The sequence below is a fragment of the Haplochromis burtoni genome, unplaced genomic scaffold (assembly GCF_018398535.1).
Source record: "Haplochromis burtoni strain Fernald_Lab_line unplaced genomic scaffold, NCSU_Asbu1 Contig_204, whole genome shotgun sequence".
NCBI classification, from domain to species: Eukaryota; Metazoa; Chordata; class Actinopteri; order Cichliformes; family Cichlidae; genus Haplochromis; species Haplochromis burtoni.
The window spans coordinates 841,465-859,172 of NW_024582565.1; the positions used below are offsets into that span (position 1 = coordinate 841,465).

Consider the following 17,708-nt stretch of genomic DNA (forward strand, 5'->3'; position numbering starts at 1 on the left):
AATTAGTAGTGCTAAAAACAACAGTCACAGATATATAATTACAGTATAGTAATGATTTATTTGGCAGTAGAAGCGGTATATTCTCCAAAGAGTTTAGTCCACTGTTAGGTGCTGATACACATATAAGATTTGGGGAGCCCCCGTGCCTCCTATTCGCTACACACTGTTTACACCGTGACCTCTAAATAACCATTAAACACACTGCAGACTGCACCTGACCGCGCATATGATCCTGAATTTGTTAGTAGCACTAAAAGTCCTGAAAACACGCACCATGTAAGGAATATGTGACAAAAAGCAGATAGATGTTTGCCCCCGTAAGTTTTAAGTCAATTCCATAAGTCCAATTAACAAGCACGCAATTTTTTACAAACCAAAAAGTCCTTCAGGCTCTCTGGGCCTCCTGGGAAAAAGTTGTTGTCTAACCCTTGTGACACAACCGAGTTTTGCTTGTTGTTTGCTTTGTTTTTTTGTGCTTTGTTTTTTTGTTTTTTTAAATTCTCTGTCAAACATTATTTCGAATAAAAAGGGTCCAGTTATTCGACTGATACTGAAGCCAGGATCTCTGTATGTCAGTCAGTTTCATCCAACGCAACCTTATTTTAAATGTGAACGAGAGCGCTCGTCTATTTTAGGATCAGTGTACTCGTGATAACGTGAACAACTGGGAAAATAAAGTCGAACTAAAGTCGATCCAGTGATTAAAGTTTAACAGTTGAAATGCTCATTAAACACCTGCATTGGTGCGAATGACAAGAAAAAAACGAGAGCAAAAGAAAATCAATGCGGAACTGAATTTATGCTCAAAAAGTCGCATAAAAACTTTGATCACATTGAGATAGACAAATATCAGAGTCCTAGAGATGCTTAGAGACACAAACATCCATGTCTATAAGATGCCTATAGCATGTATGCATAATGAGAGCGTAAGCTTTCAAGATTATTCACAACGAGCACTAAAGATAAGAGAGATATGCTTTGCACACTTAATTTAATCAGCAATAAGGTTTTGTTGCTGTCGTTGCGATAAAAAAGTGAATACTTGATCCGTTTCAAACACCTGCATAAGTTCTAAATGTTCAGAACCTTTCATTGTCAAACTCATTATAAATTAGGTGATAATGCAGGGCATTCTTAGTTAATTACTAAAGAAATGAGCATTGGCGTACAGAAAATTTGGTATTTTATGGGAGCAATTTTCCTGTGATTGTGGGTAGATGTTATGTTTGAAAAGATGATTATTCATTTGCCACGCGAATCTGCACACAGTAGACCATAGAGCAAAAGAAATCAGCATACTAATTGCAATTCCAATTAATAAAACTAAGAAAATAATTTTTTTATGTTATACAAACAGACACAAAATACAAGGGCAAATTATTGAAACTGTGTCCAAGGGAGGACTGTGATACTCTGACCTAAAGGATAAAACATACAGAAGAAATAAAGTCAGAGATAAAAATATATTGAAGAGTGAAGACAGAGTGTTGAGAAGATGGAAGAAGTACTTTGAGAAGCTTGTGAATAACGGAAATGAGAGAGAGAGGAGGACAGATGGAGGAAAGTTAGTGGATCAGGAATTTCAGAAGATTCGATTTCAGAAGAGCTGCTATAAAGAGGATGAAGAGTAGAAAGGTGGTTGGTCCAGATGACAAGCCTGTAAAAGTATGGGATGTCTAGGAAAGACGAGAGTGGACTTTTCTTTTTTACCAGATTCTTTAACACAATCTTGGAGAGTGAGAGGATGACTGAGAAACAGAGAAGTGCATTGGTACTGATTTTCAAGAACAAAGGTGAAGTGCAGAACTGTAGTAACCACAGAGGGTTAAAGCTGATGAAATGCACCATAAAGTTATGGGAAAGAGTTGCTGAAGCTAGGTTAAGAGGAGAGGTGGGGACATGATGTTTGCTTTGAGGGTGTTGATGAAGAAGTATAGAGAAGGTCAGAAGGAGTTTTACTGTATCTTTGTAGATCTAGAGAAAGCATACGATAGGTTGTCAAGAGAGGAGAAGGAGGCATATCCTCACGCAGGACAAGCACGAGGACAGCAAGACAATGATGAGGTGTGGAGTAGGTGACAAGTGTGCTCTGGAGAAAAGAGGAATGAAAGCCAGTAGAAACAAGACAAAATAGATGTGTGTGGATGAGAGGGCAATAGAAGGAAAGATGATGCTGCAAGGAGCAGGGGTAGTCAAGGTGGTGACTTGGTGAATTGAAATACATGGGATCGATGATTCAAAGCCACAGACAGTGCACAAGAGAGGTGAAGAATAGCATGCAGAGAGGATGGAGTGAGGGGAGATGAGTTTCTGGGGTGATTTGTGACAGAAGGACAGCAGCAAGAGTGAAAGGGAAGGTTTAGAAGATAGTAATGAGACTGATGGCAAAGCAAACATAAAGACAAACTAAAACATACAAAATCTCATTTACTTAGTGCAATATATATTCCTATGCAATACACATTTCAATGTGGAGTAAATATCTAAATAACTGTGCAATATTTTTCTCATACTACACTGGAATTTGGGAACTACCGTCTCATAGCTGAAACTAATTTACATGTTACTTCTTTTCTATATCTTTTTTTAAACAAACACAACAACAACAAACAAAAAACCTTAGTGTGCACTGTTTTATACACCATAAAGAGATATATATTTATAGAGTATTTATTTGACTTTGACTCTAATCTCTAAGAGTTACCTAGACCTTAGTGTATGTCTCCAAATTGCAAATACACATTTTTATCTTTATCTCTTATGATGTCTGGTAGCAGTGACAAAAAGACAGCTGGAGGTGGGAGAGTTGCAGATGCTCAGATTTTCACTGAAGAATGAAAAAGATCAGAAATGAGTATATAAACAGGAAAGCTCAGGTTGAGCAGGTGGAGACAAAGTTAGAGAGACAAGGCTGAGATGGTTCGAACATGTGCAGAGGAGGGATATACTGGACAAAGGATGCAGAGTATGGAGCTGCCAGGCAGGAGGAAAAGAGGAAGACCTCAAGATTGGTGGATGTAGTGAAGGTGTACACGCAGAGGGTTGATGTGACAGAGGAGGATGCTAAGGATAGGTTGAGATGGAGACAGATGATCTGCAGAGGTGATCCCTAAAGAAGAACACGAAGTATATTGCATGAGCAAAGACATTTAGCTGATTAATTTCTCATCATGAATATTCATCACGAGCCTTGTAACTTTTTTTTGTTTAATCTCCAGGCAACTAATCTGATGGTTAACTGAGATTACTGTACTGTTGCTGTTAATCTTACCTAAATCCGGAGAACAGGGATATATCTAATGCTTTAAAGATCACTGTCTTTACCCTTTATAATCTATTAAACAGTCATAATAACTGTACCGTAATTATCAGAGGCCAAACGCCAAAGTCTGATAAACTCCATTTTCCTCATTTGTTGTCGCCTCGCCTCGTGCGGTCTGATTGGCTAAACCACCGCGTCACGTCACTTCCTTTGTGTGCAGCATGATGGCGGTGTCCATGACAGGTCTGGCACATTGACATCGGCTCGGTTTGTGCAGTATTTACTCTCCGTGACCGGAGTCTGGAGAGCCTTTTCAGCAGATGACGTTTGTCGAAATCTTCCTCACTGAACATTTAATGAAGTGAGTCGCAGGTGAGCAGCTTTCAGCGTCCGCGCGGCTCTGGGTTCGTTCCCGTTACTTATTACATACGTGTCTGCAGGACGACACAGCTAGCTGTTAGCTAACTGTTTATGCAAGGTTACAGGACACTGGTGTGTGTTTATATATCCTGGCGTTTTGAATTGTTTCTCTCTGTCCACCCTGTTTCAGGTCATGGCTCTTCACAGATTGTCCTCAAGGCTACGGCCAACGGTGAGGATAGGCTTTAGAAGCTGCTTCTTCGTAACCTGGACAGTACTTAAATATTTCACTTTATTGTCAAAACTGTCAGGTCAAAAATGTTTTTACTAACAGCTGTTGTGGCAAAATGTTGCAGGTAGCCCACGTAAGGTCCCTTCACAGCGGTGGACGCAGGCAGCAGCAGGAGGCTGTGGCTGTAGACTCGGAACCGGAACCTTTCTCAGTCTTCAGGACACCGGAGAGCGACCCGGTAAGCAAGACATGAGGCAAAGCTGGATTCATACTCGTGTTGTTGGGATAAGTGTTGAATCATTAGTCTATTAAACATGTACCTGCCCAACATTAACTTAACAAAGAAAAGCAAAACAGATGAACAAACCACCACTGCCGTTCAACACACTGAAGGGAAAATTATTTAAACACAAATCTTTATTTTTAAATTTTTTTAAGACTAAAAATCAGCTATAGCAAACAAAAGGTCCAAACTTACCAAAATGAAAAAACAAACAAAAAGAAAACTCATTATCTTCTATTTCAGGTCAAAAGCCACATGTTAGACTTTACATTTATTAGTGTTTTTTCCTTTTTTTTTTACTATAAGTTGTTATTTTTCTGAATAGAGGAAATTGTGTTTGAAGCTGAATTTCTTTTACGTTCAGGTTATGTTGCATAAATGTGTTGCCTTGAAAAGCGACGCACTCACAGAATTTGGTGTCTGTTCAAAAGATTTGTCAGTGAGCATTGTCAGTCTTCATTTTACGGTGTTTCATTCTTTCTTCTGCTGTCCTGAAGATTTTTGTTTGTGCTGCATGAACTGCATGAGAACTCGTTCGTGACCATTACAGCCAGATTGAGATTTATACGGTGAAAATGGTTACAGGATGGTGGATAAAATGTTGTTATATAGAGGACGAGTATATATTTCTGTTTAGGGCACTCTGAGGGGTGCTGAGCAACTGACAAAGATCCAATTTAAAAACATTTTGTTGCAGCTTTTATAGAAATGCGACTGCATTGCTTATTCTTAAATCAGATATTTGGAATTTGTTGTCCCTTTAATTGAAATGACTGAAAAAAGCTTATGATTTTGACCTGCGTTTCCTTCCAGGCATGTCATTCAGAGACGCACATCGGACAGTACTACACTCTGCCCTCTGCACATATCCGCACGCTGTTCCCTTCAGGCCTCCCTTGGCGCTATCAGCAACAGGTAAGTTCATCCTTGGATGTGAGATCTGCATAGAAAAGTTACAAATGTGACCTTGTTTGTAGATTACAGTGTAGTTTTTCTTAAATGTTTTAAGCAGCACTGATAAATTCTTCTCCATGGTTTTAGGTGAAGACATTTAACGAAGCTTGCATCATGGTGAGGCAGCCAAGCCTTGAGGTCATCTCTTACCTGAAAAAAACAGACTACAGCAAACCTGCTCTGCGATATTTATTTTGTATCCTTCAGAAACACACCTGCGCTGCCGCTTACAGAAAAGTGAACGCACTCTAGCTCTTGATCCTGATTAAAGCAGTCGTTGTCCTTATCAAGGTGTTCAGATGGGCAGAAGGGTACTGGGAAGACGATTTCTCTCTGTCACGCTGTCCACTTCTGCTACACACAGGGATGGCTGGTGCTTCATATTCCTGATGGTGAGACAGACACACCGGCTAAATGTCTGATTAGTAAACAGTAAGAAAGTGTTTGGGATGCGCTGATTCAATGGCCTGTTATGTGGCTCGTTGACTGGCATCAACCTGTCAGCAAATAAAATGACCTTTAGTGATGTTTTTCTGTTGTATGCGATCAACTTTCAACCACCCTGCTTGCAAATCCAATGATAAATGTATTAGTCGTTCAGAAAGAGTGTGGTGTCGGTTTAAAGGTCTTTAAACCTATTTATTTATTTTTAATGATGAATATATTATTTCACAATCGCTGCATCTCCTTCGTGAGAAGTTAACGATCAGTATCTTCTTTGCTCGCGCAGCTCATCAATGGGTGAAGAACTGTAAGGAGCTGCTGCCTTCATCCTATAACGCGTCTCGCTTTGATCAGCCATTACAAGCCACGGCATGGTTACGCAACTTCAGGCTCACCAACGAACGCTTCCTTTCAAAGGTAACAATATGGACACAGTAATACGCAGTATTTAGAGTACTTTGAGTATTCAAAGTGAGATAAAGGCTTATCAACAAGCTGGACAAGTACTGGCTTTGATGTAGTTTAGGACTAACTTAAGTTATTAAATGACACCATTTAAATCTACCCGTCTTTACCCTGGAAAATGGTATGTTTGACATGGAGACACAGGTTCCTGTAGCATGTAAATTTCAGCGATGGTCTTCATCCAAACTTGTGTAACATTTTAAAGAAAAAATGTTCCACCCATAGCACACCTGGTTGAGCAGACGACCCGTGTGCCATAAACTGTGATCATTATTGATCCAGTAGTTTGGATCCCAGTCCACCTCATTCACTTCCAGCCACTCGCCCTCTTTCTGTCCCTACTTTAATGGCTAATCTATACTGTCCTTTCTACTAAATGCACCCCCCTAGAAAAAAAAATGTCTATAAATAGTAAATATATGTACCCATATGTAACCACCAAACTTGAAAATTACTATAACTGGCTTAAATTTTCCCTCGTTAGATTCCGTCTTCAAGTCTTCTCCTTATGCACGTCCAGACCACTTCCATTTTTACGATGTTCTGTTCTGACTACTTGTACTTATGAATCTGTGATTTCACCATGGCAGGAAGTTTCTGTCTACACTAACACAATCTTGGCTCCTCACCTACCCTACACACCAGATCTGTTCTCCTCTGACTTTCACTTCTTTCTCAAAATAAAACCCTAAGGTTGCCATTTGAACACACTGGAGGAGATTCAGTATATATTGCAGGTGCACATATGCAAGTGGGCATAAAAGTAGTTCAAGGTAGCAAATCTAAAACTATGAGAAACATTGAAAGGGTTGGGTAAAAGTCTGGTGAGGAATTCAAATAGAAAAATGATGAGAGTTTAATGTTTCTGTTTCTTTGCCAGATAAAGACAAAGCATCGCTACATGTGGACAAAGAGAGAGTTCACCGAGGAGGGAAGTCTGCTAGGAGAGCTGGTGGATCAGGTGAGTCCTCCCTCTGTACAAATAAGTGGGAGTTCTGTTGTTTAGAGGATTTGTGTTTACCCTCCAAAACATTTTCATCATCCTGTTACTGATTCTTTTGTCCTGCCTGACTGATTCCCAACACACAGGTCATTAAAGTTTCATCTTTCACCTTGCCTGTGCTTGCTGGAGATCAATAGCGAATGAACTGAGCACTGATGGATCAGAACAATACTTTTGCACCATGCATGCTGACAAATGCTGCAGGAATTTATATGCAGCTTGTCAATTTCCCACTTGTATCAGTTGTCTTATTATTCCCATTTCTTTAAAAGATGGTGCTGCTATATATATATAATATATAATAGTATATATATATATATATGATATATATTATATATATAATATTAATATATATATATATATATATATATATATAGTATATATATATATATATATATATTATATATATTATTATATATATATTATTATATATATAATATATATGTCATATATATGGATAAAGCTTATATTAAGCAATTATCCTACAACAGCGAGTAGACAGACGGGTATCCAGGTTTTTTTTACTTTCTTCTTTTGGCTTCTGTATCAAACAGCTGGATGTTTACAGGCTTCCCCGTCCCACCCACACGCTACAATAACTCAGATTTTCTTCTGCTGCAGAGTTACTGTTATTTATATTCTTGATTTTGCTTCCATAACAAATGGCATTGCATCGCTCTAGGGTATATCTCGTGTGAAGAGCAGCAGTGATGTTGTGGGGGCGGTGATGAAGGAGCTGAGGCTGCAAAGCGGGCAACCGGGTTCAGACTTCCACTTGGCCGTGGCAGTGGATGGTGTCAATGGCCTGTGGGGAAGATCCACCATCAAGAAGGAGGATAAGAGTGCTGTGAGAAGACACATATAGAGTCCTGTTATTCCTCAAAGATGTTTTCAGGCTTCTTCTACGTTTGCCACAGATGGAAAATCTCATGCGTCTCACTTTCTCACTGTTATCAGGTCGATCCAGAGGCGCTCACTTTGATTTATAACCTGAGGAAGCTCATGAGGAACGACTGGGTGAGAAGAGCACAAGGTGTTTACGAGAATATTATGTTGAAGAGATTTTCCATTAACACTCTCTCTCTCTCGTTTTAGACTGGAGGCGCCATTATCGCCACTCTGTCCCAGACGGGATCGCTCTACACCCCCAAATCTGCCTACTTGCCTCAAGAGCTGCTCGGAGAGGTTAGAGGTCATTTGATTGTGCTTTATTATCTGTAGCACTCGCCCTCAAGCAGTGACGGCAGATTAGTCTTTGCTTGTCATTTTCAGTTTCGGCTATTAGTCAGGAAATTGCAGACTGAGCAACATTTTGTTGTCTGTGAGCAAGAAATCATGCTGCATAACCAGCAATATTGTCAGAAAACAGATTTCTTGTGACATTTGTCAACAAAGGATGAATCTTATTCTTTGTTTAGTGCATACACGCCCTCTTTCTTTAGTAAGCTGGCTCTTCTATGCAGCAGCATGAATGTGAATGCTTCTGTTACTGTTCCCATTCTGCTCGCTGGGTTCAGTTTTGCAGTTATACAGCGCGACTGTGTCAATGCAGTCCGTTCTGTTCATCACAGCCATATTTGTCTGATGTATGCGTGTCACAAGATTCATTTGCAGATGGACCGATAAATCCATCTCTGTCGCCCACCTCTTATTCTGGACAACAATTAAACAATAAAACTCAAAGCAGGCTCGTAAAACATTCTGATCCCCCTCCCCCATTAAAAAGTGTTGGTGATGTAAGTTCACACTGTGTGGGCTTGACCTGAAATTTTTCTTTTCTTTTAAATGCATTAATTCATATTTAGAAATGTGCATTATTGATTTTTTTCCCCTTCAGTGCATCTATCTTATGTAAAGACTGATATTTGTTAGAGCCTGCAGTGCATGTTTTGCATTTTTATGATGATTCATATGTTCTCTATTTTTCTATTGTAAGTTATTGTCAGTATGTAAGTGATCATCAGCTGTATTGAAAGGCTTTAAACATGGCTGAAAGTGAGATTTGATGTTTTGTGTTCTGTTTGTGTTTTCATCATCAGAGGGGGTTTGACAGCATGGATCCATTCATTCCAGTTTCTGTGCCCAACTACAGCGAGAAGGAGTTTGAGAGCTGTTACCTCTACTATATGGACCGCCACTGGCTGCAGCACCCACAGAGTGAGCGATGATGGTGATGGTGACACTAATAACACGTAATTTAGGCTGTGTTTCTAATATTTTAATTTTTTTCCTCTAATCAGGTCGAACTGAGGAAGGGAAAAAAGAACTCGTCTTCTTGAGCAACAAGAATCCATCAATGTTGGACAGAATTTGTGGCTTCTTATGAGGATGCAAACAGATTAAAATCAGTATCAGTCTACTAGAAATACAAAAACATACATGTGTCCATGTCTGTAATATGTATACTGTTGTAAACTATGATGCATGCGTGCTACTTTGATAATAAAATGTTAAAATAAAGAAAATTGTGCTTTTGGTTTTGTCAGCACTTTGATCTTATGTGGTCCGAAATCCTCAATTTCTGTCAGTGTAAATAGTTTAACTACACATTTAATCAATGAGATATCTTAATATAGGATACTGTAATGTGTATAATTACAGAAATCTAAGTTTAATTACTTTGGTATATTGTGAGTGGCCATGGGGAAGGTATTTATTGTTAGGAAAAGCTTTAAAATTGGATGCAGTTAAAAGTCCAGTCTTTCTCAGGGTGATTCTGGCCCCCAGGACTTTTGTTTCACACCCCGGAGTTTGGGTTTCAGGTACAGTCAGAAACACACTTTTCAAAAACCAGGACCAAAGTCCAGGTGGATCTGCTATACCGAGCAGGATTACTGGAGTCACACAGGCATAGGAAAGGGTTGCTGATCACCATATGCTGGGAAAAAGTGTGTATTCCCCAATACCAGCCAGCTAGCAAATAGAAAATTATAATTTCAGTCATTAAGTGTCTACACCTATATATCTCTGGGATTTACTTAATGAGGTAAATTCTACAAGAGAATATAGCAGCCTCTCTGAACATTTGATAAATGGCAGTCATCAGGACTTTATGACTAGTTGATAAATAATTCACTGGGGTTGAATTTTACAAATTTTAATTAATAATTTTAAAAACTGTAACCAAACATCACTGGCTTACTTTTATGGTCCAAAGTTGTTTGTTGATTTATTATGATCTACTACGAATGTTGGTGAATAAAAGCAAGCTGGTTCAAAATGCAGTAGCCTACTAGTAAATTTACTACTAGTCTAGTTTCATACATTCACCAGCTGGGAGACCACGTGTCCCATTTCCTGTTGGCCTGCACTGCATTTTTATCCCTCGTGCCCTTGTCCCACATATTACGACAATGTCCCACATTTTAATTGGCTCAGGTTTCCAAACGTGAAGTCATGTCTCACAACACACGTGTGACACAAAAAGAATCACGCAGACCTAGAGATGCATCCTCCCCGAAACCCAGATATGATAACCAAATGGAAAAGCCGCTGAAAAGCTAGCGTAACAGAAAAAGACATTACAATACAGACATGGAGGAAGAACTTGACATTTATGCGTAAAGCCTATTTGATCAGTGAAGAAATCGGAAAAAGTCGTTCAAATAAAATAGCTTTTATTCCTTACAAGATGTTAGTAACAGCAGTAATCTGTTGTTATTTATTTATTTATTTAAAATTGTTTTTTTCAAAGCTTTCAGGTTCATAATTTCTCAAATATAGCGCATTGAGGTAGCTTGCTGTGAATTGGGGCTATATAAATTAAAATCAGCTGAACTGAAAACCTTTCTGAGGTTATTAATATATTTACAAAATATTAAAAAATATTTATTTTTGTAATTTTCCGTATATTGTTCTATTGCCCAATCGTGCAGTTACGTAATTGGCTTAGTATTTTCTTCCTTTGCACTTCTTGCTCTCTATGTTGCAATAAAGTTGATCTAAAAAAAAGTGGGGAAAAAATGAAGGTATAGCACCACCTGGCTGCCGATGCGGAATATTGCATAGTTGTTCACGTGATCATATGTAACGTCACATGACTGGCTAATAGGGAGGAAGTGGAGAAAGTTGTTTGGGATGACATTTGATCAAATTGGAGAAACGTGAGGAGGACTGACCTTTCATGTAGGACATGAGGTAAACTGCAGGAGCGTCTAAGGTGAGCACATCTTCTTCTACGTTTACAAAGTGCGCCGTATGACAAGGAAATTAGTAAAAAGCACGCACCTCTGTCTGATACGTGTGTTTTTCTAAATAAAAACTCGCACTTCTATGTTTAAAACTACTCTGTTTGTAGATAAAATGGCCCTTTCATCTCTGTCATCTGTCCTGTGGGAGCTCCTTTTCGTGGCAGCACAAGTGATCCTCTCTGCAGGTAACCAGGAAAACACACAGTCACACACACACACACACACACACACACACACACACACACACACACACACACACACACAGCTTGTGTGTCTTTTATTACTGCAGAAGAATAATTGTTAACTAGATTTATTCTTCTCCCAGGTTACAATAAATGTGTTGCCAGAAACTTTGGCTATGACTCTGTGGTGTGTGAATGTAATTCGACATATTGTGACAGCATTGGATCTGTCAGTCTACCTCCACTGGGCCAGTTCTCGTCCTACCTGAGCAACATTGCGGGCAGCAGACTGGAGGCCAGTCAGGGTGAAGTTCGGGCTAACAGCACTGGAGAAAGTGGGTAGAGGAGTGGCATTTTAAGATACCATCAGTGATGCTGGAGCAGGTGCAGAGCATTTCTGTCTGCTTTTGTGTTTTCTTTCAGGGCTCAGGTTGACTATCGTTCCCTATCAGAAGTACCAGAAGACCAGGGGATTTGGAGGGGCGATGACAGATGCAGCAGCCATCAATATACTCTCTCTTTCTGCTGGTGCACAGGAACAGTTGCTGAGGCAGTACTTCTCCAGTGAAGGTACACTGCCACTGTACCGGGGAGACATAGCCTTACAGCCTACAAAAGGGCGATACAAAGTCAGGCAGTAAAAGAATACTAATAGGTATAAGAAGGGTAACAGAAACGAGGAGATGTTAGACAGTTTGGGGTATTAAAAGGCACGTTTTTAACTTGCATCAGCAGCATGATGATCATCAAAACATGTCATAGCCCAGTATCAGCACCAGTTATAATTGACTGAGTGATTAAAAAATAAAATTATTCCCCAATGATATACACAGATGTAACAAATATATGCAGAATAACTAGAAAAGGGTTTTGTGTCTAATTGTGTCTCCTTTTTTATTTTCTCTATACATTTACTGTTACACTGTTACAATGGTAGTACGACATCAGTGAGACAGCATGTCCCCAGTGATCTGAAAGGTACTTAGCACAGCAAACCCACTCACCTGCTGTTTAGACCTGGTGTGTATGAAGGGCAGCCAATCAGAAGAAAGGGTCATTAAAGAATGGGGCAAGGGAGCTAAAAAAAAAAAAAGCTTGTTTCATAGTGGATGAAACTGCACCCAGGCCCAGTAAAATGCAAGTGTGGTGAACTGTAACGCAAAGCTGTTCTAGTAGAGTCAAAGTTTAAAGCTATAGAGCTGGAAATTAGTATTAGGGCCCTCTATAAAGTAGAGTCTCATCTAATTCAGTTACAGTTTGGTTAGAAATATAAAACCTGAGGACATGAAGAACAAAAAACGGTGCACATCCTGCCGAGCCCTGATCATTGACATCACTGGCCTGAGGCAAGTAATAGATGGTGCCATGATGACAGGATTATTGACACTTGTAGATGTCTTAGAGCAGCCAAAAAGGAAGAAAAAAAGCAGATCAAAACCAACAGTCATTCAACACAATTACCTTCATTCAGGAAGGAAAAAACGATTTTAACCAAAAATGGCCTTAGTTCAATTATTTTCCACTTCCCAGATGTCCTGCTTCCCTCCTAAGCTGAGGCCAGATGTGTTTATCTGGTTAACTGAAAGGAGGAAATCATTTTAGTGAAGCTGACTGCACTGTGGGAAAGCGGTCGACCAGTAAACACCAACAGCTGCCTGGCAAATGTACGGACAAAAAGGGTGGTACGTGGGTTTTTTGTTTTCTTTTCTTCTCCATTGGAAGTGGGCTGTCTGGGATTCCCCTCTCTGTGTGGAGGCTGCTCACTAGGACGAGAGTACAATGGCATAGGTCGGCAGAAAACGCTGAAAGAGCCTTCTCCTGGTGAGGAGGTTGAAAGACTGTGAAAGTTGAGCACACCTGCAGAGTTCTTTTCTTGCCCAAAAACTACAACTACAGCCATGACTCAGCTACTATGAAGGGCATCCTGCCAGAACAGCTTCCTTGGACGTTGTTATTGATGCCTCAGATTTCTGGAAATCTATTGCATGGCTTGTTCACCAGTCTTCTAAAACATATTCTCTAAAGAGTTTTTACACCGTGGAATAAAATGCTATAATTGTTGAGTAATAATACTGATTTATCCCCCAGCTTTGGTTGTGTTGATGTGTTTTGTGGCAGGTATCGGCTACAGTGTAGTGCGTGTCCCCATGGCCAGCTGTGACTTCTCCACACGTCTGTACACCTATGCTGACACACCTGGAGACTATGATCTGCACAATTTCACTCTGGCCCCAGAAGACATCAACATGAAGGTGTCTGTCTTTTGTCTCGCACGCTGACACGGCCGTTGTCGCCCATGTCTCATCTTACCTCCTTTGTGTTCCAGATCCCTCTCTTGCAGCGTGCGCAGGCCTTGTCTCCTCGTCCTCTGTCTCTGCTGGCCAGTGCCTGGAGTGCCCCCGCCTGGATGAAAACGAACGGTGCACTCACAGGAAAGGGCTCCCTGAAGGGCCAGCCAGGGGGCAAGGAGCATAAAACCTGGGCTCAGTACTATGTCAGGTGACTTCTGTGGCTTAAAATCAGATTGATATCAGATATTGGAGGAGCGTGATTCAAGAGAAATGTATTCTGATTGGTGTGTTAATCATTTCCTGTCAGGTTCCTGGAGGAATACGCTAAATATAACTTGACCTTCTGGGCACTGACGACAGGAAACGAGCCCTCTGCAGGAATGATGACAAACTACAGGTCTACTCAGATGCATTAAAAGTTTTTTTCATATAAAAAATGTTAAGCATTGAGCTGTGGATTCTAAATTTTGCAGCAGACTGACAAGTATATTTGTCTCACTGCAGTTTTCAAGCCCTGGGCTTCACTCCTGAGGAGCAGAGGGACTGGGTATCTCTGGACCTGGGCCCTGCCCTGCATGCTTCGTCATACCCACACACACACGTCCTCATACTGGATGACAGCCGCATTCTGCTGCCCCACTGGGCCAAAGTGGTGAGTCAGTAAACAGAAGGGTAGCAGGAAAGGTCATGGCAAACTTTATTTTACCTGAGGCAAATAAGAAATTAAAAATGAATCAGTTTTAGGAGAATAAATGAATCCAAAACATCTTAGCAAGATAACTTGAAAGCCTAATGTAGTGAAATACAAGAAGGGGAAGAGGGAATAAAGAACTTTTTTGACTTCAAGTCTCACAAACTTGGTGTCCAAACTGTTCAGCAAAGGAAAAAATGTCAATCTGATAAGCTGTTGATAGAAATCAACCCAAAGAACGACGCTTGTCTTGCTATTTCACGACAGTTAAGAATCAGATGAAACCAGGCTAAAAGCAGATTAATGCAAATGTTCTGCAGTGGTTCAACAAATAAAGTCAAAACCACTAACACTGTAAGGCATCTTTCACAATTATGTTGAGTGAAGTGCATTATTTTTCCTTTTCAAGGTCTTCTTAATCACTGTTTCAACCATAATTTCCATTAACATGACTTGTGGAGGGATATTAAAGTATATATGGATGAATTAGCCACTTACAAACTCCAAAGACTGATTTACACCAAAAAATAGGGAAGTTGTTGGATCTGCAAAAGAAAAATGCAAGCAACAGGCAAAACTGTGGCCCTGTAGGCTAATTTAACCAAATAACTTATTAAAATCAGTATTTACCCATTATGCTATAATTAGCTTCCAGTTAGCCTATTGAAGCTAGGGGAAGGACTTTAAGAAAAAAAACTTGGTGTCACTCGATGAAAGTCCAGAGGAGAGTTTATAGTGGTAAAATGAGTCGTGACTGGAATTGGAATCACATAAAAGGACATTTACTTTACTCAGTGTCTACAGCAGCTGTGAGGAAACATATATTTAAAGACTTTACTGAAACCTTTTGGGAGGAAATAAATCCAGTATTTTGTGTATACTTTTCTAGGACTGATCTGGAAAATTGTGGCGCTGTTACTTTAACCACATGGAAAGTTTTATTCCTTATCTCTGCCAAGGAGGTTTGCACGTGTGTGTCATCTTTCTATCTGTGAACACAGTAGCTTGAAAAGTTATGAGTGAATTCTGATAAAATTGAATGATTTATTGATAAAATCGACAAATGGTCTTAATGCTTAGAAACTATGATTCTTACAAGTATGGTGTATTGTCAACACACAGAAAATACCATATAAGGATTTAAAATGTCACGTCACGTTTGACCTCTGACCTGACAACATACGCTTATAGGGATATGTGGGGATTCTAAATATGTTTACAGTAAAAGCTTATAGCTTTTAAATAAATACCAATTTGAGTACATTTACAATGTTTTATGAATAAGAGTTTTTTTTTTTTTTTAAAAAACAAAGCAAAACTTTTTTCACTTGATATTTATTAGTGTACATTTAAACAAATGTAATAAACAATAAACAATCAAAATTATGTGAAGTATATTAAAATGAGCTATTGGTTTTAACTGCACTACAAAACTTCTTACATTTCAAAATAACAAAGAAAACAAAATGAATATGTAAAAATGCGAAAGGTTCCCCTTAATAGTAAATACTGTCCAGCGACTGAGCTGCCCTAGCAGAGGTTTGTGCTCTCTGAGTGCTTCTTGTTTTCGTTATTATTTTTTCCCTCTTGTCCCTCCAGGTCTTAAGTGATATTCATGCAGGAAGGTACATCCATGGTGTGGCAGTCCACTGGTACTTAGACAGCGTTGTGCCACCTGACATCAGCCTGGGAACCACCCACGACCTCTACCCGGAGTATTACCTGTTTGGCACAGAGGCCTGCGCTGGTTGGAACCCGCTAAACAAAGGAGTGATGCTGGGAAGCTGGGACAGAGCTGAACAGTATGCACATGACATTATAGAGGTAAGATCATATTATCTGATGCGTGGAGGTTTGTGCTTGTTCAGTCAGATCCACTGCAAAAAGAGAATTTGACAAGCTGTGAGCTGTTCCAGAAAGGTGAGTCACCTCCCTTCGTGCTGCAGTGCAGGTTGTGCACACACTCGAGAGACTGCAGGCCTGCAGGCCATCAAAGCAAGCTGGAACTGGTGTTTAGTTTCTTCTTTCTTCACTCTCTTTCAAGGGAAATTGGACTCCTTCCATTCTCTCTCTTTTGCATGGGTGAATTCAGGCTGCAGACGCTCTGAGAGTCCAGAGGAATTTGTTTATGTAGACGTGCAATCCCTGCGATAGTTCAGCAGGCTGACTAAATTACACATCTTACTACAAAACACAGAGGAGGTAGCAGATAGTAAACTGTGGGTGTTTTTCTCCACGGCAGGACTTGAATCATTATGTGGTCGGCTGGACTGATTGGAACCTGGCGCTGGACCCGAACGGTGGACCAAACTGGGTTAAAAACGTAGTGGACAGCCCTGTTATAGTGGATGCGACGCGTGATGTCTTCTACAAGCAGCCGTCTTTCTACAGCATGGCCCACTTCAGGTAGTCAGGATCTCTGCTCACACTGAATGCTACATTTCACCCGTTCCATTACTTCACCGAGATCTTCTTACATGATCTTTCTACACAGCAAGTTTCTGTGGGAGGGGTCTCAGAGAGTGGGGGTGTCTGCCAGTGGAGAGACACACCTGGAATTTTCTGCCTTCATCCGACCTGATGGCTCACTAGTGCTCATCATACTCAACAGGTAAGGCATATTTAATCTGTTGTAGGAAATGTGGCATAATGGGTAAACACTGAACTGTTTCTATGCTTTGTTTTTCTTTTTTAGATCATCATCAGACATCCTGTTTGAAGTCTGGGACCCTCCTGTGGGTTACATCCCCTCCACTGCTCCAGCTCATTCTCTGCTCACACTCGCTTGGAAAAGGCAGTGATCATTAAAGCAGTTTCTCAGACTGCATATTTGTTTCAGCTGAACCACATTAAAAGCATTTCTCTGCGAATTTGCACACAGGATGATCATAAAACCTCCTGATTTTAGGGCCTTAATTTTTGTTTAGCTCCTACCTCTGGACCAAGCAAGCAAGAGGAACCTCTGACATAAATGTAGGGCGATTGCATCACTTCAGCATTCCTTTTGGCAGTGTGAATACAAACAGGAAAAAAGCCCTTGTAAGCCCCTAGTTCTTGAGAAAGATTTCAGTGTGGCTTTGGGAGTCTCCACAACTGTTTGTTCCAAAAACCCCTAATACAAAAGCTGTTTTATGTTTTAAGTTTCATCACACAGACATATTATTTTGTTTTGCTGTGATTTTTTTTTTTTAAACATAACTTGAGTAATTCCTGTATTCATTTAAAATAACCACAGGAAACCAGACATTCAACACATTATTTCCCCTTTCAAATGTCTTGGGGGGGGGGAAATGATGCCTGAAAAGAATATACACATTAGCCTGTGCTACGTAATCACTGGTGCCTTGATTT

General features: G+C 40.1%; 2 protein-coding genes across 4 annotated transcripts; both read left to right on the top strand.

The window, feature by feature from the left end:
• Nucleotides 1–3,446: 3,446 nt before the first annotated feature.
• Nucleotides 3,447–9,463, top strand: dap3 (death associated protein 3). Of its 3 annotated transcripts, none has more exons than XM_005936111.3 (13): nucleotides 3,447–3,634; nucleotides 3,813–3,854; nucleotides 3,979–4,092; nucleotides 4,951–5,052; nucleotides 5,179–5,287; nucleotides 5,391–5,483; nucleotides 5,822–5,952; nucleotides 6,881–6,961; nucleotides 7,686–7,850; nucleotides 7,961–8,020; nucleotides 8,099–8,188; nucleotides 9,043–9,160; nucleotides 9,244–9,463. In XM_005936111.3, the coding sequence occupies exons 2-13, from the start codon at nucleotides 3,816–3,818 to the stop codon at nucleotides 9,327–9,329; spliced, it is 1,188 nt and encodes a 395-aa protein (XP_005936173.1). In that variant the 5' UTR covers nucleotides 3,447–3,634; nucleotides 3,813–3,815; the 3' UTR covers nucleotides 9,330–9,463. The 3 variants fall into 3 exon arrangements, with proteins under 3 accessions (XP_005936173.1, XP_005936175.1, XP_005936174.1); XM_005936113.3 differs by having other exon boundaries at nucleotides 3,452–3,666; XM_005936112.3 differs by having other exon boundaries at nucleotides 3,452–3,623.
• Nucleotides 9,464–11,004: 1,541 nt separating this feature from the next.
• gba (glucosidase, beta, acid) lies at nucleotides 11,005–17,642 on the top strand. The gene is made up of 12 exons (XM_005936117.3): nucleotides 11,005–11,162; nucleotides 11,301–11,378; nucleotides 11,519–11,710; nucleotides 11,799–11,945; nucleotides 13,494–13,627; nucleotides 13,702–13,874; nucleotides 13,974–14,063; nucleotides 14,171–14,318; nucleotides 15,957–16,181; nucleotides 16,600–16,763; nucleotides 16,852–16,968; nucleotides 17,053–17,642. Exons 2-12 carry the CDS (start codon nucleotides 11,306–11,308, stop codon nucleotides 17,156–17,158), a joined length of 1,569 nt encoding a protein of 522 aa, XP_005936179.1. The 5' UTR covers nucleotides 11,005–11,162; nucleotides 11,301–11,305; the 3' UTR covers nucleotides 17,159–17,642.
• The last annotated feature ends 66 nt before the right edge of the window (nucleotides 17,643–17,708 follow it).

Bases quoted from the DNA above. Each gene is read 5' to 3' on its own strand.
- dap3 (XM_005936111.3), top strand. From the start codon at position 3,816: ATGGCTCTTCACAGATTGTCCTCAAGGCTACGGCCAACG. The intron at 5,953-6,880 runs GTAACAATATGG...TTTCTTTGCCAG, and splicing joins ACGAACGCTTCCTTTCAAAG to ATAAAGACAAAGCATCGCTA. The intron at 8,189-9,042 runs GTTAGAGGTCAT...TTTCATCATCAG, and splicing joins CTCAAGAGCTGCTCGGAGAG to AGGGGGTTTGACAGCATGGA.
- gba (XM_005936117.3), top strand. From the start codon at position 11,306: ATGGCCCTTTCATCTCTGTCATCTGTCCTGTGGGAGCTCCTTTTCGTG. The intron at 11,711-11,798 runs GTGGGTAGAGGA...GTTTTCTTTCAG, and splicing joins GGCTAACAGCACTGGAGAAA to GGCTCAGGTTGACTATCGTT. The intron at 13,628-13,701 runs GTGTCTGTCTTT...TTTGTGTTCCAG, and splicing joins CAGAAGACATCAACATGAAG to ATCCCTCTCTTGCAGCGTGC.